General features: G+C 38.2%; 1 protein-coding gene across 2 annotated transcripts in view; it reads left to right on the forward strand.

Annotated features, from left to right (window-relative positions):
* Window positions 1-89: 89 nt before the first annotated feature.
* The window catches only part of dync1i2a (dynein, cytoplasmic 1, intermediate chain 2a), a 56,376-nt gene continuing 30,511 nt past the window's right edge, over window positions 90-25,954 (forward strand). The window contains exons 1-6 of one of the 2 annotated variants that reach the window (XM_067443185.1): window positions 90-183; window positions 8,550-8,661; window positions 11,820-11,934; window positions 16,251-16,341; window positions 22,164-22,217; window positions 25,812-25,927. In XM_067443185.1, coding sequence (XP_067299286.1) covers window positions 8,554-8,661; window positions 11,820-11,934; window positions 16,251-16,341; window positions 22,164-22,217; window positions 25,812-25,927 — 484 coding nt within the window. In that variant the 5' untranslated portion in view covers window positions 90-183; window positions 8,550-8,553. The remainder of the gene's footprint in view (window positions 184-8,549; window positions 8,662-11,819; window positions 11,935-16,250; window positions 16,342-22,163; window positions 22,218-25,811; window positions 25,928-25,954) is intronic. The other variant, XM_067443186.1, reaches the window with a different exon arrangement.

Consider the following 25,954-nt stretch of genomic DNA (forward strand, 5'->3'; position numbering starts at 1 on the left):
TTACCTTTATGGAGAATTTTAGCGTTACTCTCCTTTTACATCTTTAAGAAAACAATCGCGTTTTTGATATTCGGTTATTTTGATCCTCCTCGGCACCCGTCTGACGCGCCTCCGCATCCGAGCACCCGGAAACTGAGCAGTGCAACAAAAGCAGCGCTTTCTGCAGCCAATAAACATCCTCAGGTCTGTTCACAACATGCTTTCAAATAAGACAAAATATTTCAGTAGTATGTTTATAACACAAGTTAACTGTTTGTCCTTCAGTCCGTCACTTTTAATGCGTTGTGTGTAGTACAGCACAGCAGTGGGTTTTACTGGGGCTGCTACTGTGAGTCAGTCAGATGGCAATAACACACATTACAATCCTTTTTTATCTATATAGTTTTACATTTTTACGTATTATGTTACATATATAAATATTATATATACATGTGTATGCATGCCGTTGGACTGTAGGGTTGTGATTGTTGTTTTTGCTGTGAGAGGGCAGAAGTTAATCTCATTCGGATTAGGCTACTGACAGTTAGATACATCCGTTTTAAAATGGATTACAGTTCATGTTTATGTGCTCTCAGAGTCAGAGAAGGGTTGAACGGCTTGAAATAGATTATTGGACTTTTATTTTTTGTTCTTTGTTACCACTGTGTGTGTAATTTGTAGTGACTACTTAGAAAATGATGCCTATTATGATCCCATGAGTTTCTGAATGACTCTTCTGTGTCCACTTTTTTTCTACACTTGAGGGTCACTGAAGATGTTGGGTGCTTAACAGTTATATGTCATTGTATTATAAACAAATGCGTTCAAAAGCACACTTTGCAAACAAACTTTCCATTGTAAAACATTAGATAAAATATTAAAAATCCAAAAAGTGTTATGAGATTTTGTCAGATGTAAGTGGAACATGTTCATAGTTAATGTGATGATGAATGACACCTCTGTGAACTTGAGGAGAAATGACTAAATATTTTCACATAAATTCAATTGTTAAAGTCAAGAATGAAGAAGAACAAAATTAATCTGAGAAAAGATCAGTATTTGTTGCCACTTTAGATCATATAAGAAGTTGAAAGAAGTGCTTCTCTTTGCTGAAAGTACAAATTTGATCTATTTTTAGTGTTCAGTTTAACAGTGGTTACATTGTGTTGTGAACTCCTCCTAAGAGCACGAGTTGTGGTGTGATGTTGCTGTATCTGGACTCATGCAGATGTCAGACAGTGTTGAAGTTAAAGGGATAGTTCACATAAAAAATGAAAATTAGCCCATGATTTTCTCACCCTCAAGTCATCCTAGGTGTGTATATTACATTCTTCAGACGAATATGATCAGGGCCCGTATTTATCAAACATCTTAGAATTACTCACAAGAACACTGCTAAGAATTGACTTAAGAGTAAAATAATTCTTGGCTCAAAGCTGCGCTTAAAAGTTAGTTATCAAGCATCCCAATCATACTTTAAGTAAAGTGTAGGACTAAATCTTAAGTGCTAGTCTTAGAGTGGATTTACGACACTTTGCTGTGCCACAAACGGGATTTTGGATGATGTCATAGGCATGAACCAATCACTGAATAGATGTCCTTATTTAAGAATATTCTCAGATAAATTCACATTGAATAGTGAAATTCCTAAGAGGAGTTTACATCCAATACACATTTGACAATAATGAGTTTTCAAGAGAAAACATTATAATATACACATTTTAAATGAAAGATAAACATGTTTTCATCCATTTAATTATTTTTTTTTAAACTGGTGTGCTGTTAAATGACCTGCCTATATATAGCCTAGATTTTTTTTATATAATCAGCCACCATGGATTCCAAAAAAAAACCGACATGGCAGGAGGAAGAAGCGATCGCTACTGCTTGCTGAATTACTCGAACTGTGTGTTTTTTTTATTTTTTTTTAATAAAAAGTTAAAACCAACATTAACCAGCGCTGAAAAAGATGATGTCTGCTATGTCCAAATGATACTGTTTGATTAACTATTTGTCGTCAAATATTTCGAACACATTCTCCCTCTATTGAAAGATTTGCGCACGTCTCCGTCTCCTCAGTGCCATCACAAGCCCCTACTGGCAACTCCTAACCACTTGAGAGACCTCTCGAGCTGTCTTAAATAACTGGGAGAGTAAGAGGGATTCTTAGCTTTAAGAAATTTGATAACTTGCTTTTATACTTAGGTTTGAAAGTAGGAGTAAATTTCATGAATTCTCAGCACTTAAGACTCAAATAGCACTTTAAGAAGCTTGATAAATACGGGCCCAGAGTTATATTAAAAAATGTCCTGGCTCTTCCAACACTCTTAAAAATAAAGGTTCTTTTTAAATGGTTCTTTGGCAGGTTTTATGGTTCCATGAATAACCTTTTAATATCCAAAAAAAAACTTTCCATTGCACAAAAGGTTCTTTGTAATGCAAAAAGGTTATTTAGACTATAAAATGGTAAGAAAAAAATGGTTCTTTAAAGAACCTTTCACAAAACGCTTTCTATGGCATCACGTGAGCTCATTTTTGGTTCTTCCTAGCACCTTTATTTTTAGGGGTGAAGCTTTGTAATGGTCCCAAACTACTGGTGTCGCGGAGTGGGCATTACAGATACATAGCTATATACATAGATGCTTTTATGCATCTCCTGATCAAAACAAGCGAAGAAGAAGCGGCAGAAATGACCGATCTCTTTAACATATGCACATGATAAAATAACGCGATCATCAACGTTAAACTACATATAAATCAAACTTGCCTAATGTTACTGAGTGAACAGAGAGAAACTGAGAGACAATATCAAAGTGCTCTGCTATGAGTGCTTGAATGTTTAAATTGGCAAGGCTTAAAGATGCACACATTATAAACTTCCGTGAAGCGAGCAAGTAACAGTTCTGTCAACTGGCGCGAGTGTCTTTCACGCACACACTTTTTGGGTCATTCTTTCAAAGTGGCGGTCGTTCCATCAAATCAATTGTAGGGGAAAGACTGACTATAATAACAGAGCCCAAATTAACCTAAATTCCGTTGCTATTTTTTTTTAGATATAATAATCAATACTCAAATAACACATTGAATGCAAACATGTAAACTTCACACAAGGCAGTTTTTGCTTCAGCTTCTAAATGTAATTATTAAATTACTCCAATTTGTTGATGAAATAAAATCATTTATTAATAATTTTCATGATGGGTTTATTTAAACATAAATTAAAATATAGCTGCAAGCAGCCATTATCGGGGCCAAGCGCAAGAAAAGCAAACAAGGAAGCCAGCAGCAGACCAACTGCAAAAATAAGTAAAGACATTTGGAGACAATTTATAAGCAAAAAAAGAGATAATTACATGTTTTGTTTATTTATAGCGCCACCAAGTGGCACAATCATACCAATTTTTTTGTGTGTCCTCGGAATGAGCCCATTCGGAATGAGTTATAGACATTTATGTGAAAAAACATACAAAATGACTGACACATGACTTTGATTGGATTTTTCTACCTCTTACTATCAATATTTTGAGATTTGGGCTTTAACATTTAGCTATCGACCTATGTTTCCGATTTTCTGACGCTGGTTTCGTCTTGATCGGACTTGCGGTTTCGAAGACATCAGCTAATGTTTTATAAGCACTTAATTACCACGCTGCACAAACCGTACATCGAAACCTGACAAATTTGGTATCGTTGGACTCAGCAAGGATTCAGGAGTACAAAAAAGTTACTCACATCAAAATATGTCAACCACACCCAAAGTTATAAGAGTTTGAAAAAAAAAATATCCACTAGGTGGCGCTGTTTTGAAACTTTTCAGGCTACTTCAGGGCATCGTGGTGATGACGCAAACCAAGTTACGTAACGATCCGTTCATGCATTCGTAAAATACAGCATTTTAGCACATAATTCAAAATGGCCGACGCCCAAAATGGCCGACATGGTAAAATCTGATATCATTCGACTCGACATGACGCCCTGAATCTAATGAGATTTGTTTCAATTTTCGTGAAAATCGGAGCAACGGCCTAGGAGGAGTTCGAAAAAGTAGGTTTTTAAGAAAATTCAAAATGGCGGGAAAATTTGCATACCGGAAAATGACGTCATATGGTGCATTCGAATCGACTTGAGCCAAGGAATCAGAGGGGAAAAAAGAATTTTGTTTCTATCCCTTATGGTTCAAACGTTATTAGCATAAACATGAGTGAAACTTTGGACAGTTGGTGGCGCTAGAGGGAAGGGTTTAGAGACTCCAAATTTGGTCTGTTTACTATTGGTACTGACCTCTATCAGTGTACCAAATTTCATAACTTTCCCGCAAACGGTTCTATGGGCTGCCATAGACTTCCATGGCGGAATAATAATAATAAGAAATCTAACGATTTCAAGAGGGGCTCCGCACCTTCGGTGCTTGGCCCCTAATAATCAAGACATCACTAACAGGTTTAGTAGAATAGAATGAATAAATAGGCTAATATAGTGCATATATTTAGCGAAGAGTTAATCTCTGTAGTGAATGAACAGCTGTACGCACTGAATGAGGTAAATGCAATGCGACATTGCTTACAAGCTGTTTTATTAATGTATTTCCGCTGTTAAAACACTGATTGAGCAATTGGGCCCTATAAAATCCGTTTTATTTTTTCCCAAATTCCGTTTTTTCCGTTTTAATTTTTGCAAATTCTGTTTTTTCCGTTTTAATTTTTGCAGATTCCTTTTTTTCCGTTAAAATGTTTGGCAATTCATTTTTTTTTTAACCCTTTACTGTTATTTTGGTGAAAAAAGAGTGTGCTTTTAATGTTAATATAATAGAACATAAAACAAAAAATAGGAATGACCTTAAATTTATTGAGGTAACAAACATCACATTTACTTTTTAGGACAAATATGATGCAACATGCAACATAACACTGCACTTCAAGTACTTCAAATATTAATGGTTATTAGCTTTAAACTTTCCGGCAAAATACATTATAATAGTTTATATAAGTTAAAATGAAAGTGCTCCATTAGCTTTTTCTTTCAAGTAATTTTTTTTAAAAAGAACTAAAAAAAAAAAATCATAAGAATCATCTTTTACATACAGTACTATTAAGTAAAACACTTAAAGCTGAAAATTAACATTAAAAAATAATACATTTCACCATGACATCATGTAGTGAATTGTTCTGTGTGTTTAACAATCACCATTATGATCTCCAGAGCTGTGAAAAATAAAAATACACGAAAACACAACACTGCCTGAAGTTTTTTCCCCCAACTTCAAATGCCCCTTTAAATGATTAAAACTAGATGCTTAATTTTAACTTTAAGGTTACTTATCATGTAAACTACCCATATACAGCATGTTAAATGCATGTTTGGAACAGAGGGGAAAACGGTCGCATTTGCAGCAGATATGCATTGCTGCCTAATGTGCCCATTATAAATCAAAGCACGAGATGACAGGGGTCGAGCAGAACACCGGAAAATCTGACAGAATGGACAATATTTGTCTGTCTGTGCAATACACGAGCCGCGGTTCAGGTGCGCGCGCGACCAATGCTGCCTGAGCACAACGAGCGCGCGGCTCCCGCTCTCCATACGCAAAGCTTCTGCGCCGCCTGCGCGTCAGGTGTGAAACCGCCGTTAGCGTCGAGTTTCTTAACTTTTTCGCTGCCGAAAGCAGAGCCGTGGAGACCAACTTCGCCGTACTTCCATTGTTTTGAAGGGCGAGCTGATATGACGCGAGGGGTTGTGACGCGAATATTTGCTTCCCCCGGTCTGCACTTTCCTCAGACATACGTTCTTAACCCACACGACACAGAATTTCATTACAAATATGTAAAATTCCGGGGAAATCTGCGTTAACACCAGATTCCGCGTTTATATGCAGATTCCGCGTTAATATGCCAATTCCGCGATTCCGTCCGCGATTCCGTGATCGCGGAAATTATAGGGCCCTACATATGATACGTTTCAGTAAGTTGTAATGTATCCTCAACATACCTTCAGATATTGATTCCCGTTTATTCTTTAGGAAGAGATGATCGCATTAAACGCCGCTTAAACTAACTTGCCTATACAGTGATCAGTCACGTCACATTAAAGAGAGTCGAAATGGCATTTATCATTTGAATTCCATGATAAAATGGACTGAATACTTAATATGTTTGTGTGGGAACTCGTAATGAAGTATGTTCCCAGATAAAACAAGCCTGTTATATGTTAAAGATTGCATTCGGAACCGTTTGGTACACAAGTGCACCGCACCGGAATCCCTGTACCGAGCAGCTCGGTATGAATACGTGTACCCTTACACCCTTAATATCCATTTTAAATGTACTTCACACGGCTCCGGGGTTAATAAAGATCTTCTGAAACAAAGCAATGCACCTGTGTAAGAAAAATATCCATATTTAAAACTTCACAAACTGTAATCTCTAACTTCTGAGGGAGACTGTCTATGAGAGGTATGACTAGCGTAGCTTAAGTTCCGGTGACAAACATGGAAGCGCAGAGGATAGAGGAAAGCAAAACGTAGTTCTCGCGAGAACTAGCATATTGAGTGTCCTACATCATACCCTGGAACACCAGTCTCCCGTGAACACGTATGACAGTTAGCAGAAGTTTTTTTCCTTAAGCCGAGTGCACACTGTGCGATTTTGGCCACGATTTGGCCGTCTGGGACAAATTTAGCAAATCCTAAAAGATTCCTCAGATCCTAGGCTAAAATCTGACGTCTTTGGTCGTTAGTTTGACATGTTCACCGGCAGCCGATTAATGAGCGCTGCGATCAAATTTTACCTCAGACGAAATTCTGGCAGTGTCAGAAGATTTGGCACACAATCCTGCAGTGTGACTTCTCCTGCGACGACAGTCAAATATCTCCGTTTTTCAAGACAAACTATGACCAAAACGAGAGCTAGAGATTTCTTTGTAGCCAGCATTTCAGTCCCGCGTGTAATGCAGCTCACTGTCACTGAACGCATCATTCATTGATGATATGAACTCCGGGTGAGTTTTCTTGTGCGTGTCCGTTTTTAGCGCGCCTTCACTATCGTGCAGTCTGACATTAATGTCAACTGAGATCTTACAGTGTGACATGGCGATCATGTTCGTACAGTCTGACAAGGGACATTCACAAAGGATTTTGAAAAATCGCACAGTGTGCAGGACCCATTACACAAATGCATCGCTTCTCTTCAGAAGACCTTTATTAACCCTCCGGAGCCATGTGGAGCAGTTATATGATGGATAGATGCACTTCAGAAACAGCCATTCGCTGCCATTATAAAGCTTAGAAGAGCCAGGACAATTTTTAATATAACTGTATGATTGTATTCGTCTGGGGGAAAAAAAAGTCATAAAACTTAGGATGACTTGAGGCTAATAAATCATGAGCTAATTTTAATTTTTGGATGAAGTATCCCTTTAATGGTAATACTGTTCTGTAATCTTCAGGGGGAGTTGGCCAGGTTACTGGACTAAACTAGTCTGTTTGCACTTTGTCTTTTCAAGTGCATGTTTTTAAGAGCTGTAGAGAGCGGCTTTTCTTCTGTGCTCTGTGGAGAGTCTGACCGCACACAAAGACAGATTAGAGCCTTGTGCTGAGACTCAAACATGACTCTTAAGCTGATCCTGTTAATCTGTCTGAAGAGCCTGAGACGGCTGACACACCAGGTGAAGGAACGGGGTCTTTCTTTCCCTCAGCGGTTTATGCTTCTGGATGCTGAAGATGTAGATAAAAATAAATGTATGTTTCAGTAGTCAATTTTTGAAAGCCTACTATATCATATGTAATAAACACAACTCTAAGGCCTCTACATTATCATTTGATAATTCATACTTTTTTATCAAGTAAAAAGCCTTTTTAGTATAACCCATTCAAGTACCCTTTTTTGCTCTGAAACCTTTATTGATTTTTATGAAGTAAACAAAATAATTTATATTGTTAGCAATATTCGATTCATATTTTATTTTATAATGCGAATAAGCTCCATCAGGCTTTTAAGGAACATTTATTTGTTCATTATCGGAGAGGAGGAGAGCTGTCGTCTTGGCTAAATGAGGTTGAAAAAAGTATTTAATAAAAGGTTTTCAATAATTATAGCCATCGTGTTTTGGAGAAAAGCATTTATTTTATAGAAAGATTTTCTCCACATCTTCAATTCTTTTTATTCAATGAAAGGTTTTTTTCCTCCTTTATTTGACTTCCATATCCTTACTATATTAAACCATATGAGCCATAAAACCTCATGTATCAAATATGGTACTCAACAAAATCACACTTGCAAACCTTTTTTTTTTTTAATTCAAATATGTATTCTTATTTTCTCAAAATGATTTACATACAAAATGACAAACCGTCATCCATGCAACAGTAGGTGGGCATCAAATCAACAGCAACAAAAACGAATAAATAAATAAAAATAATAAATAATATAGACTGGTCTGTTCCCCAAAAGCGTGAGTATGCAATTCAACTTTTTTAAATGGTCTAAAGGTTTAATATTGAATGTACGTTATACAGAAAACCCCTGCATGATATTTTGGCTTCCTGACACTAACATTTTTCTTCTTCTTTTTTAAAGCATCATGTCGGATAAAAGTGAGCTGAAAGCTGAGCTTGAGCGAAAGAAACAGCGCTTAGCTCAGATTAGAGAGGAGAAGAAGAGAAAGGAGGAGGAACGCAAGAAAAAGGAGGTACAGACTTTTACTTGCATTAATATACCATGATGAGATCCACTTCATGTGATTCATTCATTCACTTAAAAATCCCGCTCAATTCTGCCCAACATGCCAGAGTTCTGTTGCTTTAGCCCCTTTCACACTGCGATTCCGGCAAATACACGGATAATGCGACCCGGCATTTGGTCCCGGGCCGCTAGATTTGGTCCATTCACACAGCCAGCGAAATACCGTAATATGTGCGCTCACACACAACCCGTAACGGTCCCGGATCGAGTTGACACGTGACATCCGGATGTGACGTACAATGGCGAGCGATCTCAGCTTCAGCGTGGATAGTAAGGAGCTCCGTGGTCTCGACGTGTGTCCAGTTTGCGCACATTTTTTAATTGTTGTTTAATTTTAGTTTCTTTTTGTATACGAACACTCTCTGCGTTTAAAACACAGACTAGCTCTTCTGGCACTGCAGGGTTGTATTATTGAAAAAACAAGCTCTAGGAGTCGCACGATAACTACGTACACGTTGCGGCATATGTTACGGCTTTTGTTCACACAGCGCTCGTCCCGGGTCGAATCCTGCAATGTTACTAGGTCCCCGACCCGGGTCCAATTCGGTAATCAAACCCAGCAATGTGCCGGGAATATTGCGGGTCCGACGTGCAGTGTGAAGGGGGCTTTTGAGACGTGTACATTAATAAAGTCATTCTATAAGTTGGAAAAATGCTATCTTGCAAATGGACAAATTTTAAACTGACATCACATTAATCACAATTAAAGGTAGGGTAGGACGGACTGATCTAAAACACTTTTGTCCAAATTTGTTTAAACTTTCTTTATATGTCAATACATAATTAAAATGTAAGTACTCTGAAAGGGAGAGTATAAAAACTGAGTGACTCTAGACTTTTTAATCTGCAATAAACACCGCTCATTATTTTCGTTCGGGACGAAACAAATGATTGGCTTGGGCGACGGTCACTCTCTCTCGCTACCATGGCGACCACCGCTTTCGCTACAAGATCCGCCCACATGCGCGCTCTCGTTTGATTTGAGCAGTTAAAGAGGCAAGAAACCTAATGGCAAAATAATGGCAGAGAAAGAGCATTCAGAATTCACAGTGCAGGGTTTTACAGTCAGCGAAGGCAAACAATGCAAAAAAGGAAGACAGTCAGAGAAAAGGCAATGCACAGAAAGTCTTTGGATAAACAAAGAAATCAAACGCAAGTAATCTGCTTGGCTTTACAACGATGGTGAGAACTGAGGGACCTGAAAAACGACTCAGGCTGTATTTCTGCTGGAAAGTTCATCTTTCATTTTGATTATAAATTGTTTTGGTTTATGTTTTCATGAAGCATGTATCAAGAGCACATGAAGCTGCCTAATATAGCTAACATAACATTACTTAGCATAAAGTTACAATATTATACACTTAGCCATTAGTAGAGATGATAAATACTCAATATGCTTAGCTCAAGTTGATCGCTGTCGTGTTGAATTGCACAAAATTTAACTTTAGATAACAAAATGCATGTGTAAAAGCTAGTACACCGCATCCACGAACTTTTTTTAGAGCTAAGTTAGCTTTAGCTGCTACTATTGATCAATGCTTTCATCATGGAAACTCTTACATGCAAAACACAGTATATGTTATGAATCTTACACGAAATTCATCTTCATCACAGTATAACTGATGTTATTGGAAAAACATGATGCTACTTGTTTTCTTTGCCTTGTAAATATAACTAGCTCGTTACCAAATCAAACAAAAATTTATTTTAAACTTTACCAGTATCGGTATTCTAGTGAGTACTAAGACATCTTATTTGTTTATATTCATACTGATAAAGTTAGATGTTTTATTACATGTGATTCTGACATGATGTCACTGCATGCACACCGCTCGTCTGAAGTAAATAATGCGTCTTCCAGCTGATTGGTCGTTGAGGCGCGTTCATGTGTTTTGGGGGCGTGGCTTTGGAAAGAGCCCAGAAGGGAGAAGGTGGAGTGAAAGGAAATAATGAGCTGTATATAATATATATATAATGCGCTTCATCTTTCATTTTTAAATTTGATCAATACATTTAATTAAAGTAATAAGACACTATAGGGCTGTTACAAACAAATGAAATCATTTACATTGAACAATTACAACTGCATTAAAAAATGTTATGAAATTGCTTTAAATATTTTTTGAATATACAAATATGTAATATTTTATAGAATGGTATTTTTAAGCATGAAACTAAACCGCCAGAAGGTGACAGCAGATGATTTAATGAGTGTGTCATTCATTCAAACGATGAAAATAAATCATGTCACGTTTTCAATCGTGATGGTATTCAGCACTCTTGGTTGTGTGATGTTACTTAACTGTATCATATCATATTAAAAATATAAAAACATATTTAAATGTTTACTGGAGTAAGTTAACTGAGTCATTTTGCAACCTTGCTGCCTTCAGTACATTATATATTATATTATTATTCACCATCAATCGCCCCTTACACTAAATACTTAAGGAGAATCATTCTCGCGTTTTGGTGACTCCCTAGTTATTTTTTGTTATTGACGTTTTAATAAGGATACTTGTCCGGTCAGGCAAATAAAATTCTCTTTCACTTGCTCCTTCAAAAAATCCACTTATCCCGGACAAACGTTAATGTCGAGCCTTCTATTTTGATTTATTGATTTTTCTTTTCTTTCTTTCATCAAAATAGGTATAAAAAAATAAATACATACATACTGTACTGTTTTATACACAATAATATGTTGTTGTTATACTATATTGTGCATAGATGCAATAGACTCAAACATTTACACTGGTTAACATGTGTCATAGTACTACGAGGCAATGTTGTCTTATATTTTGAGACTGCTGAGAGTTTGGACAGTGCTAGTTTGCAGTTATTGATAAACTCACTGGTAAATGTTTCATTAATTAAAGAATAATATTAGTTTGACCATTTATTTTACAATAACTTTAACAGGGTTGCTTGGTTGAACTTGTTAAATGGAGGCAAACACTACAATTTGTGTCAAAATTGAGTAAATGCTGTAAGGAGGGTTCCTGGTAGAAGTAAACAGAGTCAGATTTCAGGTTTTTGTTCTTTGGGGACAATAGAAAGTTTTTTTTTTTTAATCCCGTGCTTGATTCACTGTTTTGTTTGTGTCAGGCTGAGCTGAAGAAGGATGCCGTCCCACAGCAGAATGACTCAGATCTGGAGAAGAAGCGCAGAGAGGCCGATGCTCTGCTGCAGAGTATGGGCATCACATCAGACACACCTGCGGGTAGGTCACCGACGTACCTGAGTCACATGCACAGTAGGGGTGGCCAACTCCCCAAAATGTAATTATAACAAACAATCATGATTCACGATCTGAATCGCGATCTTCCCCATTTTGGAACAGCCTATGGACTTACTGTAGCCTGACGTGGTCATACTCAATTCTAGTCAGAGTATGAGTCTGATACTGCTCCATTGGGCTGTGATTATTGGGTGTGTTTCAACCAAACCAGGAAAGACATTAATTGGATAGACCTACAACCAATCAGAGCAACGAAGCGACGCATAACGTTAGTTGTCAAATGTCAACAGAACTCAACTGCACTGGTGCCAAGTCTGCGGTTTCCCCGAGGGTTGTTTTCCATGTCCGCAGGTTGAAGCGACCTCAATTATGTGATATATAGACCCAGGAATGCAAATTTTAGTAGGCAACCTTGCCAAAATAAAAACATTTTACCCCCCCAATACAAACACCATTTGTTTTCCGGAGAACCCCAGTTACTGTTTATTATCTGTCCATCTTTATCTAAAGCCCACCCTGACAATTTGATTGGTCCGCACAGTTTCTGTTCAGGCATAATTATTCCTCTATGGATCAAGTCCAGACCGAACTGCCCGGGCTCAAATGTAAATGGTAAATGGACTGCATTTATATATAGCACTTTTTTAACAGACTTATGGCCATCCAAAGCGCTGTACATATGGCCTCACATTCACCCATTCACACACCGACGGCAGTGTCAGCCATGCAAGGCGTCATCCAGCTCATCGGGAGCAGCTGGGGTTAGGTGTCTTGCTCATGGACACTTCGACACTTGGTCAGGTGGAACCGGGGATCGAACCACCAACCTTTCGGTTTGTAGACAACCTACATGAACCACTGAGCCACTGCCGCCCTATATCTTAAATGTTGTGGACGGGGCTGAGTTCGGCTGGCATTCCAGGCTAGACTTACTGTATCTATTTGCACAATTTAAAACTTAAGTATTGTATTGCATTTTAGGACAGTCACGTTACATGATTTGACTGATTTGGTCATTAAGTTTAAGCTTTGAAGAAGGGTCGTTCTTTTGTTCTTTAAAGGAAAAGCACTGCAAGCAATGATCATTTAATCTTGATTATCACGTCTTTATATTCATTGGAAGCCAAAATCTAAACTGAAACTACTGAAAATCTGAAAATTGCACAGCCCTACTACAGGGAGTGCAGAATTATTAGGCAAGTTGTATTTTTGAGGATTCATTTTATTATTGAACAACAACCATGTTCTCAATGAACACAAAAAACTCATTAATATCAAAGCTGAATATTTTTGGAAGTTTTAGTTTTTAGTTTTAGCTATTTTAGGGGGATATCTGTGTGTGCAGTTGACTATTACTGTGCATAATTATTAGGCAACTTAACAAAAAACAAATTTATACCCATTTCAATTATTTATTTTTACCAGTGAAACCAATATAACATCTCAACATTCACAAATATACATTTCTGACATTCAAAAACCAAACAAAAACAAATCAGTGACCAATATAGCCACCTTTCTTTGCAAGGACACTCAAAAGCCTGCCATCCATGGATTCTGTCAGTGTTTTGATCTGTTCACCATCAACATTGCGTGCAGCAGCAACCACAGCCTCCCAGACACTGTTCAGAGAGGTGTACTGTTTTCCCTCCTTGTAAATCGCACATTTGATGATGGACCACAGGTTCTCAATGGGGTTCAGATCAGGTGAACAAGGAGGCCATATCATTAGATTTTCTTCTTTTATACCCTTTCTTGCCAGCCACGCTGTGGAGTACTTGGACGCGTGTGATAGAGCATTGTCCTGCATGAAAATCATGTTTTTTTGAAGGATGCAGACTTCTTCCTGTACCACTGCTTGAAGAAGGTGTCTTCCAGAAACTGGCAGTAGGACTGGGAGTTGAGCTTGACTCCATCCTCAACCCGAAAAGGCCCCACAAGCTCATCTTTGATGATACCAGCCCAAACCAGTACTCCACCTCCACCTTGCTGGCGTCTGAGTCGGACTGGAGCTCTCTGCCCTTTACCAATCCAGCCACGGGCCCATCCATCTGGCCCATCAAGACTCACTCTCATTTCATCAGTCCATAAAACCTTAGAAAAATCAGTCTTGAGATATTTCTTGGCCCAGTCTTGACGTTTCAGCTTGTGTGTCTTGTTCAGTGGTGGTCGACTTTCTGCCTTTCTTACCTTGGCCATGTCTCTGAGTATTGCACACTTTGTGCTTTTGGGCACTCCAGTGATGTTGCAGCTCTGAAATATGGCCAAACTGGTGGCAAGTGGCATCTTGGCAGCTGCACGCTTGACTTTTCTCAGTTCACGGGCAGTTATTTTGCGCCTTGGTTTTTCCACACGCTTCTTGCGACCCTGTTGACTGTTTTGAATAAAACGCTTGATTGTTCGATGATCACGCTTCAGAAGCTTGGCTATTTTAAGACTGCTGCATCCCTCTGCAATATATCTCACTATTTTTGACTTTTCTGAGCCTGTCAAGTCCTTCTTTTGACCCATTTTGCCAAAGGAAACGAAGTTGCCTAATAATTATGCACACCTGATATAGGGTGTTGATGTCATTAGACCACACCCCTTCTCATTACAGAGATGCACATCACCTAATATGCTTAATTGGTAGTAGGCTTTCCAGCCTATACAGCTTGGAGTAAGACAACATGCATAACGAGGATGATGTGGTCAAAATACTAATTTGCCTAATAATTCTGCACTCCCTGTACTGTTGAATTTTTTTTTCAAATGCGCCAGCACGCATGAAAGACACACGATAGAGACGCATTATATAATTTGGCCAGTCAGCACAGCCATTGAGTAGGCAATAATGCTGTATTTGAACATTATTACGATATAAAATTGTCAGATTGCCCTAATGCACGTAAGTGTCAGTTTCAGACAGCATGTCCTTAGATTATTCAGATTTACCTGCCCTAAGATATCAAACTCTGATTGCTTTATGCATGACGTAAAGATGACCCCTTCCTGCCTTTAAAATATTGAACAATTAACTAATGTGGGCCGCAATTTATCCCAAATGGGCCGTCACATTAGTGGAAATTTGGCAGATTTTATGGGCAAAACAAAGCCTTTGTCCTTCATCAATTATGTAGCAATGCATGAACCTCCTCTTACTCATAGGTAACTTCCAAACTTGGCTGCTTTATATTGTTCAGCATGCTCACCGTTTAACAAACTTTAATCCATGCGAAATCCATGTGGGGAAATATGTCTCGTGCATCCATTACGTAAAATTCCATATCACACAGATTACTATAAAGATGACTATTTCGGCCCTGGAATTATGCTGTACAAAGGTAAATGTGACTGCACTATAATATTCAAAAGTCTGGCTCTGCGAGACTGTGCTGGTTCCAAACAAATGAAGGAACCCAGTGACGTACTTCATTGATTGAACACAAGGGGGCAGAAGCGCACCATAGTAGTTTTGATGGTGGCTCTGCAATTTCATCAAGCACTTACATTTTCTGTATCTAAACATGTATATATATATGGTAACACTTTATTTTAAGGTTCAGTTATTAACTATTAACTAGTTGCTTATTAGCATGCATATTACTAGGATATTGGCTGTTTATTAGTACTTATAAAGCACATATTAATGCCTTATTCTGCATGACATTATTCTACATCCATTAATCCTACTCAATACCTAAACTTTAATGCTACAAAAACTACCTTACTAACTATTAATAAGCAGTAAATTATGAGTTTATTGTGGTAAAAGTCGTAGTTAATAGTAAATATGTGTTCCCCATACTAAAGTGTTACTATCTATATATCTATATATCTATATATATATATATATATATATATATATATATATATATATATATATATATATATATATATATATATATATATATATATATATACATATATTGTTAAAATGGGGTAAAAACTTAGTCAATCTTGGTCAAATGTTTGATGCTCAGTCTCAGCATGTGACCAACACAAACTAATAATAATTTAACATGTATCTTTTTTTAAATTTTTGGGTTTGTAATTAGTTGATATGAATCCCTTTTTTAAATATTTTTATTATATTTGTGTAGTATTACATCCACTAAAAATCCCCAAAACACCAGTTCATTAAAAGACATCGAGCGAATATGTCTCAGAAAAGTTACGTTAGAGAAGAGCTCTAGTAGCATTTGAGGACAGATAACACTTGCATAATGCAGTAACATTTAAACATTTGTGACTGAAATGTCAACTCTTTGGGATGTATGCAGATGGAAGTATGCTTATCTCTTGTTCTCTTTCTTTAGTTTCTGCACCCATTGTCTCCCACGGCCAAATCTGCGGCTCTCCAAGTGAGGCAGGGAGCCAAGACTCAGGAGATGGAGCCACCGGACCAAGGTATTATCTCTCTCTCTCTCTCTCTCTCTCTCTCTCTCTCTCTCTCTCTCTCTCCTCTCTCTCTCTCTCTCTCATCTCTCTCTCTCTGTCTTTCTCTCTCTGTCTCTCTCTCTCTGTCTCTCTCTCTCTCTCTCTCTCTCTCTCTCTCTCTCTCTCTCTCTCTCTCTCTCTCTCCTCTCTCTCTCTCTCTCTCTCTGTCTCTCTCTCTCTCTCTCTCTCTCTCTCTCTCTCTCTCTCTCTCTCTCTCTCTCTATATATATATATATATATAATATATATATATATATATATATATATATATATATATCATGCATGTGGCACCAGAGAGAGAGCACAGTCAGAGAAAGGGTTGTTGTATTTGTGTGTGTGTGTGTGCAGGTCTGAGCAGGTAGGGAAAGGTTCTGCTGCATATATCTCTGTCATTAGCTGTTTTTTAGCTGTAACTTAAAAGTGCATTTACATTTGGAAAACCCCTCAGAAAAGAAAACATGAAAACATCAGCTCTGCGCTGCCCATCTAGATGTGCTCCTAATGCAAAGCTTGTTCCAAAATGATGATGATGATGCAGCCTTCTAAGCCATAGGAGAATTACATCTACAGAGAAGGCTTTCCCAGAATGCACTGCAAAAGGCAATCAATGATAATTGTATAGAGGGCTGCAACGACGATGTGTGCTTGTAGGCCAATTTTAACATGTTTTGTTCATCATGATAATTTAACTTTTATGAATTTTGAAGCCTGAACACAAACAGCAAAAGTAAAAGGCTAAACTTAGTACACCACGATCACATGACTTCAACGTCACTCAAATTTTAAGTCCAACAACTCTTTCAGTCTTTATTTAAATAACATTTTCCCTGAAATGTTGAGACACAAAACGAGGCTGTGAAGGCGAATAATGAACAGATGAGTTTGTGTTCAGCCGATGACGTTTAATCAAGAGGACAAGCTTTCTATAGTCCCATTTAGACTTTTGTGAGCAACTAAAAAAAAATCATAAGGGAGTATTACTGATCTATTTTATGTCATAGAATAAAAATACATCATTTAAACCTCTGCCTATGATGTTACTCAGCTTAACATTATATCTTTAAGCTGACAGCTGTGAATTATCAGTGCAGGATTCAAGTTTAGGGTTAAAATATTTGGTAGTAAATCAATATTGCTACTTTACTATTGTTAAAAACTGGAAACTGGAAAATTATTCTTAAGCGGGAAAATGGGATCTCTATTCCCTGGTGACACAGGGCAGGCTAGAAACCGAACCCGTATTTCTCACATGAGCCCAAAGGCTCAACTTTTCTGAGGCGCATGAGCTAAGCACGAGGCACTAAGCACAATATGAACATAGAAATGCTATAGATTTTTAGTCTAGAATAAGACCTGTGGGAGCAGTGTAGAGCTGCGGTGGAGAGTGTTTAACCTCTGATTACAACAGAAACTCACACACGCACAGATGCCCCCGGGGCTTCGTGTCCACTCATATCCCGCACCACTTCACCACTTCCTACACACATGCAGGTCATGTTACCAAATGCACACACACATTCTCCCTCATCACAGTCATACTCCTACTTAATGCACTTATGACCACACACAGCTTCCGCTGATTTGGGTCGGTTTAGTATCATCTGTAAGGTTTTCATTGCCATTTCAAAGTTGGCATGAAAAAAACAAAACTGTCTATTCTAAATGCACATTATAGATTTTATTGTGAACATTTTATTAGTGCTTAAATATATATGTTTTGACCTTGTGTTTGATCAGAATGCCATAACTAGACTTTCCAGTAAAAACAACATACTTTATTCTAGAATGCAGTATTTCTCAAATCATTTAGTTTGGTTACACTTAGGGATGCACCGAACTTTCAGCAGCCAAAACTTATGAAAATCAGAAAATAACGTCTGATTACCTGTGGTAGTTGTTTCACAAGTTCACACTTACAAATGATCAGGGTAAAAGTTTCTCCTCTGATTGGATAACCATTTGAGCGTGTTCTTCCTGAACTTTTTTATGAAACATAATTTTTCACTCGAATTCTGCAATCTTTCGAGATGCAGACATGTAAGAGGCTGACAATTAGATGAACATAAACCAATCAGGGATAACATTATGACCCTAATTATGGGTCATTATGGTCCTAATATTCTGTTGGTCCCCATTTTGCTGCCAAAACAGCCCTAACCCGTCGAGGAATGGACCTCACTAGACTCCTGAAGGTGTGCTGTAGTAGCTGACACCAAGATGTTAGCAGCAGATCCTTTAAGTCCTGGAAGTTGTGAATTGGGGCCTCCATGGATCGGACTTGTTTGCTCAGCACATCCCATAGATGCTCGATTGAATTGGATTACTCTTTTATTTCTAAAATGTGTGGGAGCACATTCTAAAAGGGACAAAGGGACTTCTATTTTGACGGTTCTGGTAAGGTGGTGCTCTATAAAAACTCTCATGTGGCCGAGGATGTCTGTTCTCAGCTCGAGTTTCATCTCTGTAAGAATATGCACCATCATTAAACCTCTGTGTATTATTTCTACTGTGCCTCTTAATAGCCCCTTTCACACTGCGATTCCGGCAAATACACGGATAATGCGACCCGGCATTTGTTCCCGGGCCGCTAGATTTGGTCCATTCACACAGCCAGCGAAATACCGTAATATGTGCACTTTCACACACAACCCGTAACGGTCCCGGGTCGAGTTGACAGCGCATTTTTCTTTTGTATACGAACACTCTCTGCGTTTAAAACACCGACTAGCTCTTCTGGCACTGCAGGGTTGTATTATTGAAAAAACAAGCTCTAGGAGTCGCACAATAACTACGTACACGTTGCGGCATTCGTTTCGGCTTTTGTTCACACAGCGCTCGTCCCGGGTTGAATACCGCAATATTACTAGGTCCCCGACCCGGGTCGAATTCGGTAATCAATCCAGGGACGAGGTTGCTTTCACACAGAAGGCGACCCGGCAATGTTCCGGGAATATTGCGGGTCCGACGTGCAGTGTGAAGGGGGCTTTTGTTTTTTCTGCCTGGTTATTCTGCTGTCTAATATTAGACATAGTCTCTTCAATCAGCGTAAAGTGTTACCAAATATTTTCAATATATTATCTTTCATCATAATGTAAAAAACGTCTTGTGCCGTGTTCATTTTTGGCTTATAACTCTCTCTTTTTTACTGCCATGTAGAGAAAATATCCTGTGTAGGATTCAGAGGGGAAAAGATGGCAGATTTAATTTAATGTCGACTTTAAAATGAACCAAAATCAGAGCTCCTGAAATGTTATAAGTTTGGTTCTCTTTAAAGAAGATCTCCTTTTTGATCCCTGAAACAAACTAATTGTTTCAAACCCCTAAATCTGTACACCTAACCTCAGCTCTGTAGCATTTTTTTTTTAGACAATTTAGGTGGCAAACAGCTTTTTGGCTGAACTTTTTTTAACCAATTTTGTAACTACTGTATCTAGTGACAGGAAACATGCTATTAATTGCATTTCTAGTATTCACTTTAATGATTAGTTCAATCAAGGATTAAAATTTCCTGATAATTTACTCACCCCCATATCATCCAAAAATGTCTTTCTTTCTTCAGTCAAAAAGAAATTAAAAGGATAGTTCACCCAAAAATTGTAATTCTACTCACCCTCATGTTGTTTCAAACCTGTATGAATTTCTTTCTTCTGCTGAACACAAAAGAAGATATTTTGAAGAATATGGGTAACCAAACAATGAATGGTCCCTATTGACTTCCATAGTTAGCCTGGAGGCCAGCCCAACTTAGCCCCGCCCACAACATTTTTAGGTCGGGCAGTTCGGTCTGGCCTTGCTCCATAGAGGAGTAATTATCCCCGAACAGAAACTGTTCAGACCAATGAAATCATCAGGGCGGGCTTTAGACGATGACGGACAGATGATCAACAGTAACGTAATCATGCACGTCATCAAAGGGGCTTTGGTTATATTTGTTTGAATCCTAAATGGAGAGCTTGTTTGTATCTGCATTCACCTTCACTATTTCTCTCAGAAATGATGATCATGTTGGGTAAGCACTCTGTGAATCATTAAATTATTATTATTTTTTTACAACACCGGCAAAGATCGTGTATTCCAGCCTGATTTCAGCGTGCGTGCAGACAAGGTTGCCAAGTTTTTACAACAAAACCCGCCAACTACTAGCTCTAAACAATAGCTTCTCAGGGGGTTCTCCGGGGGAAGAATTGCGTTTTGGGGTAAAATGTGTGTTATTTTGGCAAGGTTGCCTGGTAAAATTCGCACTCATGGGTCTATATATCACATATTAGTCGCTTCAACCCGCAGACATAGAAAACAACCCAGGGGGAAAAAACGCGGACTTGGCAACACAGTGCAGTTGAACTATGTTGACATTTGACAATGCGTCGCTTCGTTGCTCTGATTGGTTGTAGCTCTATCCAATTGATGTCTTTCCTGGTTCGTTTGAAACGCCCCATAATCACAGCCCAATGGAGCAGTTTCAGACTCATATTCTGACTAGAATTGAGTATGACCACGTCAGGCTATTCCATAGTAGGAAAATTAATACTATGGAAGTCAATGAGGACCATCAACTGTTACTTACCAACTTACCAATATTTCGTTAAAATATTTTCTTTTGTGTTCAGCAGAAAAAAGAAATCCATACAGGTTTGGAACGATTTAAGGGGGAGTAAATGATGACAGAATTTTTGGGTGAACTATCCCTTTAAGGTTTTTAGGAAAAACAATGAGGACCAAAGGGTTGAAGATCTAAATTGTATTTTCAATGCAGCTTCAAAGAGCTTGACACGATCCCAGACTTGGAATAAGAGTCTTATTTAGCAAAACGATCTGTCATTTTCAAAATAATCAATAAATGAAAATGATATACTTTTTAACTACATATGCTCGTCTTGCACTGCTTTGTGATGCACCACGCATTACGTAATCACATTGGAAAAGTCAGTCGTGACGTAGGTGGAAGTACCGACCCAGTGTTTACAAAGCGAATGTGCAAAAGACCAAGTCATACGCCTTATACAAAAAAAAAAAGAAGTTAAAAATGATGTTGGGCGATTTTGACGTTGGAGGAGAAAATGAGATGGAGTTTTTTGCCCTACCTTGTCACGCATGACTTTTCCAACGTGGTTACAGAACACGTGAAGTTGAAGTGCATCGCACAGCAGTGCAAGATGGGCATTTGTGGTTAAAAAGTATATAATTTACTTATTTTTTTGTGTGAAAATGATAGATCGTTTCGCTAGATAAGACTTATTTCTCAGCTGGGATTGTCGAATCCTTTGAAGCTTCAATTTGGACCTTCAACCCATTGGTCCTTGTTGAAGTCCACTTTATGAAGAAAAATCCTGTAATGTTTTCCTCAAAAACCTTAATTTCTTTTCGACTGAAGAAAGAAAGACATTTTGGGAGGAGTAAATTATCTGGAAATGTTAATTCTGGAGTGAACTAATCCTTTAAAATTGTCTTATTTGAAGTGAATCTATGATGGTGTCATTTAATGTATATGTGATTTTCTCAAATTATTGTGATCAGGTAATAACTGAAGTTTCTGGCACGATACTGGAGAAGTACGGTTTGTCTAATTAACACTTTAGAACAGATGATTTCCTTTAGAAACAGCGCTACAATGACATCTGTTTCTGAGTTTGTGTTGTGTTTGTCTTTTGTTTGTCTTTTATGTGTTTGTGTGTGTAGAAGCTTTTCTGCTTGTGTCTCTCGAAGTATTGTGTTTTTAACCAACTTTTATATAACAACGTCTCTCTCTCTCTCTTTCTGTGTGTAACCTTGTCTTGTGGCTGTGACACTAACAGGACTCTGCACTGGGACTGTGACCCCTCTACTCTTCTGCTTCACTCTGAGCTGGGGTACTGCACACTTTCTGCTCATTCTCCTTCACTCTTTCAAACCTCTTAAGGAGTCATCAACAATAACATTTATTTACAGAGCGCATTTAAACACAAAATTGATCGAAAGTGCTGCAGTGTACGGAGTATTACAGTGACAGCTCTATATACCAGCAAAACAAAAGGGCTCGTATCATAAATGTTAAAAAAACGGCTCTTTTTTCGCATCCTTGTCTTTATATTGCCTTCGCATAAATTCACTGGCTTCCATGGCAGATCACACTATAAATAAATGTGTATTCGCTTATTTTAATGTTGTCTGTGTTTATTTCCATAAGACATCGCGCTGCAGGATGTCTTTTTATCGTTCTTTTGAGCATATAGGTCAGCTCAGGACCATGACATCTGTTCACACTGGAATCTGATATTAGCTACGATTAAAACAATGTGAACAGCTATACAAAAAAACATCTGAGCAATGAAAGGGAATATTGAGCTCTAAGGCTCGCAGTGTGAACATCATATAATTGTGATGCACCAAGTGCATGAATCAACACTTCTATGAAATGAATGAATGAAAGTAAAGTCATCTAGATGAAATTACTAAGTATTGGAATTATTATAAATATATTCGTTCATATATAATGACCAAAAATGTTTAACAAATTAAAACGATCTGTATTTTAAAGCAGTATTGAAGGAGTTCCTGTTGCTTTTTGGAAATGTTTTCTTTTCAACTCAGTCCTCATCCATTGAAATAAATAAATTATTAAAATGTAATATGATTTTTGCATTGGCTTGAAATTTATTTATAGACCGGCTATATTATGTACAAAAGTAATTTAACCACAATTGAACTAAAAGCCTTTTAAGATCTTTCAAAAGATTTTTAAGATCATGAGTAACAAAATTAAGCACACTCAAAAGTACTTAATGCTTCGGTTTGCATGTAGGGACCCTCATTATGCTACTGTGTTAGTGTGGGGCTATTTTGAGCCTTGTTAGTAATATTAACTAGCGATTTAATTTCACTTACCATTTTCCGCATAGACAAGCGTTATAAGCTAATCTGTTTTTAGAGATAAAACTCTTTACATTCGAGTTTCATGAAAACGCATCCCAGAGAACGATCTACTCTGTAACCATCTGTTAAATACCCCTAGGGTCATTTCTCACCGGAGTTGTCCTCTAAGTACATAAATATGTAATTGTATTTGTATTATACTTATCATATAATAAATGTATTTGAAATACTTTTTCGTATATTTATTTTAAGGGCTGCACAATTAATCGAATTTCTTATCGTGATTATGACTATTACGGATGCCACAATCATGTAATTATTAAAAGCCGAGATTACAAAACAAAAAATTCCACTTACATTGTTCTGCGTGCTTAAGAGATGTGTTTAGAGCATGCTACATTGACTGATCAAATGCACGCGAAACACCAGCACGGTAGCCCCCCTTTTTTACAAGGTTGTGTACACAGCCCATATATTAACTTCACAAACTAACTCTTGCCACCATCGCCTCTAGTTTTGGCTTGCTTAGTTGGGGACACAAAATATTCAACTACAGGTCCTTCTCAAAAAATTAGCATATTGTGATAAAGTCCATTATTTTCCATAATGTAATGGTAAAAATTAAACTTTCACATATTTTAGATTCAGTGCACACCAACTGAAATATTTCAGGTCTTTTATTGTTTTAATACTGATGATTTTGGCATACAGCTCATGAAAACCCAAAATTCCTCAATTTCTCAAAAAATTAGCATATTTCATCCGACCAATAAAAGAAAAGTGTTTTTAATACAAAAAAAGTGAACCTTCAAATAATTATGTTCAGTTATGGACTCAATACTTGGTCGGGAATCCTTTTGCAGAAATGACTGCTTCAGTGCGGCGTGGCATGGAGGCGATCAGCCTTTGGCACTGCTGAGGAGTTCTGGAGGCCCAGGATGCTTCGATAGCGGCCTTAAGCTCATCCAGAGTGTTGGGTCTTGCGTCTCTCAACTTTCTCTTCACAATATCCCACAGATTCTCTATGGGGTTCAGGTCAGGAGAGTTGGCAGGCCAATTGAGCACAGTAATACCATGGTCAGCAAACCATTTACTTTGGTTTTGGCACTGTGAGCAGGTGCCAGGTCGTGCTGAAAAAACAAATCTTCATCTCCATAAAGCTTTTCAGCAGACGGAAGCATGACGTGCTCCAAAATCTCCTGATAGCTAGCTGCATTGACCCTGCCCTTGATAAAACACAGTGGACCAACACCAGCAGCTGACATGGCACCCCAGACCATCACTGACTGTGGGTACTTGACACTGGACTTCAGGCATTTTGGCATTTCCTTCTCCCCAGTCTTCCTCCAGAATCTGGCACCTTGATTTCCAAATAACATGCAAAATTTGCTTTCATCCGAAAAAAATGTACTTTGGACCACTGAGCTGCTTCTGAGTCCAGTGCTGCTTCTCAGCGCAAAAGTGGCTTGACCTGGGGAATGCGGCACCTGTAGCCCATTTCCTGCTCACGCCTGTGCACGGTGGCTCTGGATGTTTCTACTCCAGACTCAGTCCACTGCTTCCGCAGGTCCCCCAAGGTCTGGAATCGGTCCTTCTCCACAATCTTCCTCAGGGTCCGGTCACCTCTTCTTGTTGTGCAGCGTTTTTTGCCACACATTTTCCTTCCCACAGACTTCCCACTGAGATGCCTTGATACAGCACTCTGGGAACAGCCTATTCGTTCAGAAATTTCTTTCTGTGTCTTACTCTTTCGTTTGAGGGTGTCAATGATGGCCTTCTGGACAGCAGTCAGGTCGGCAGTCTTACCCATGATTGCGGTTTTGAGTAATGAACCAGGCTGGGAGTTTTTAAAAGCCTCAGGAATCTTTTGCAGGTGTTTAGAGTTAATTAGTTGATTCAGATGATTAGGTTAATAGCTCGTTTAGAGAACCTTTTCATGAAATGCTAATTTTTTGAGATAGGTATTTTGGGTTTTCATGAGCTGTATGCCAAAATCATCAGTATTAACACAATAAAAGACCTGAAATATTTCAGTTGGAGTGCAATGAATCTAAAATAGATGAAAGTTTAATTTTTATCATTATGTTATGGAAAATAATGAACTTTATCACAATATGCTAATTTTTTGAGAAGGACCTGTATATTACTGATCTGCCCGCACTGACACTATAAGAAACTGAACTGAGCTGGACGATGACTTCACTGTTTTCTCCAGAGTGGCTGTACAGGCAAACAAATCAAAATATGTTGCATTATTTTCCTGTTAACACTGTAAAGCTGCTTTGAAACAATCAACATTGTAAAATGCGCTAAATAAATAAAGGTGACGTGACTTGAATCTACAAACATGGAAAACAGTGATAGATAGACCTCTCAACCCTTATGCTAAGAAGACAATCCAACACAACTCCGAGGGGTCCAAGCGAAACATGATTATGTATTTCTGTTCAGTCCGTCACATCATTAATTTCATCCACTTAAGAAAGATGCAGCATGCGTGTGATTTTTTTTTTTTTTTTTTTTTTTTAGATGTTTGGGCACAGTTCCTCCCTATGATTTGTCTTTCTGTGTGTGTTTGTGTGCTTTCCCAGACGTGGTCCTTTGAAGTTGGCAATGGCAAAGACGACCCTTGTGGATTTCCCACCCAAAGAGGTGGTGTCCTACACCAAGGAGACACAGACGCCCACCATGACTGAGCAGAAAGAGGGTAAGTTGAGATCACAACATAATTTTT

This window comes from Pseudorasbora parva, chromosome 5 (genome assembly GCF_024679245.1).
Source record: "Pseudorasbora parva isolate DD20220531a chromosome 5, ASM2467924v1, whole genome shotgun sequence".
NCBI classification, from domain to species: Eukaryota; Metazoa; Chordata; class Actinopteri; order Cypriniformes; family Gobionidae; genus Pseudorasbora; species Pseudorasbora parva.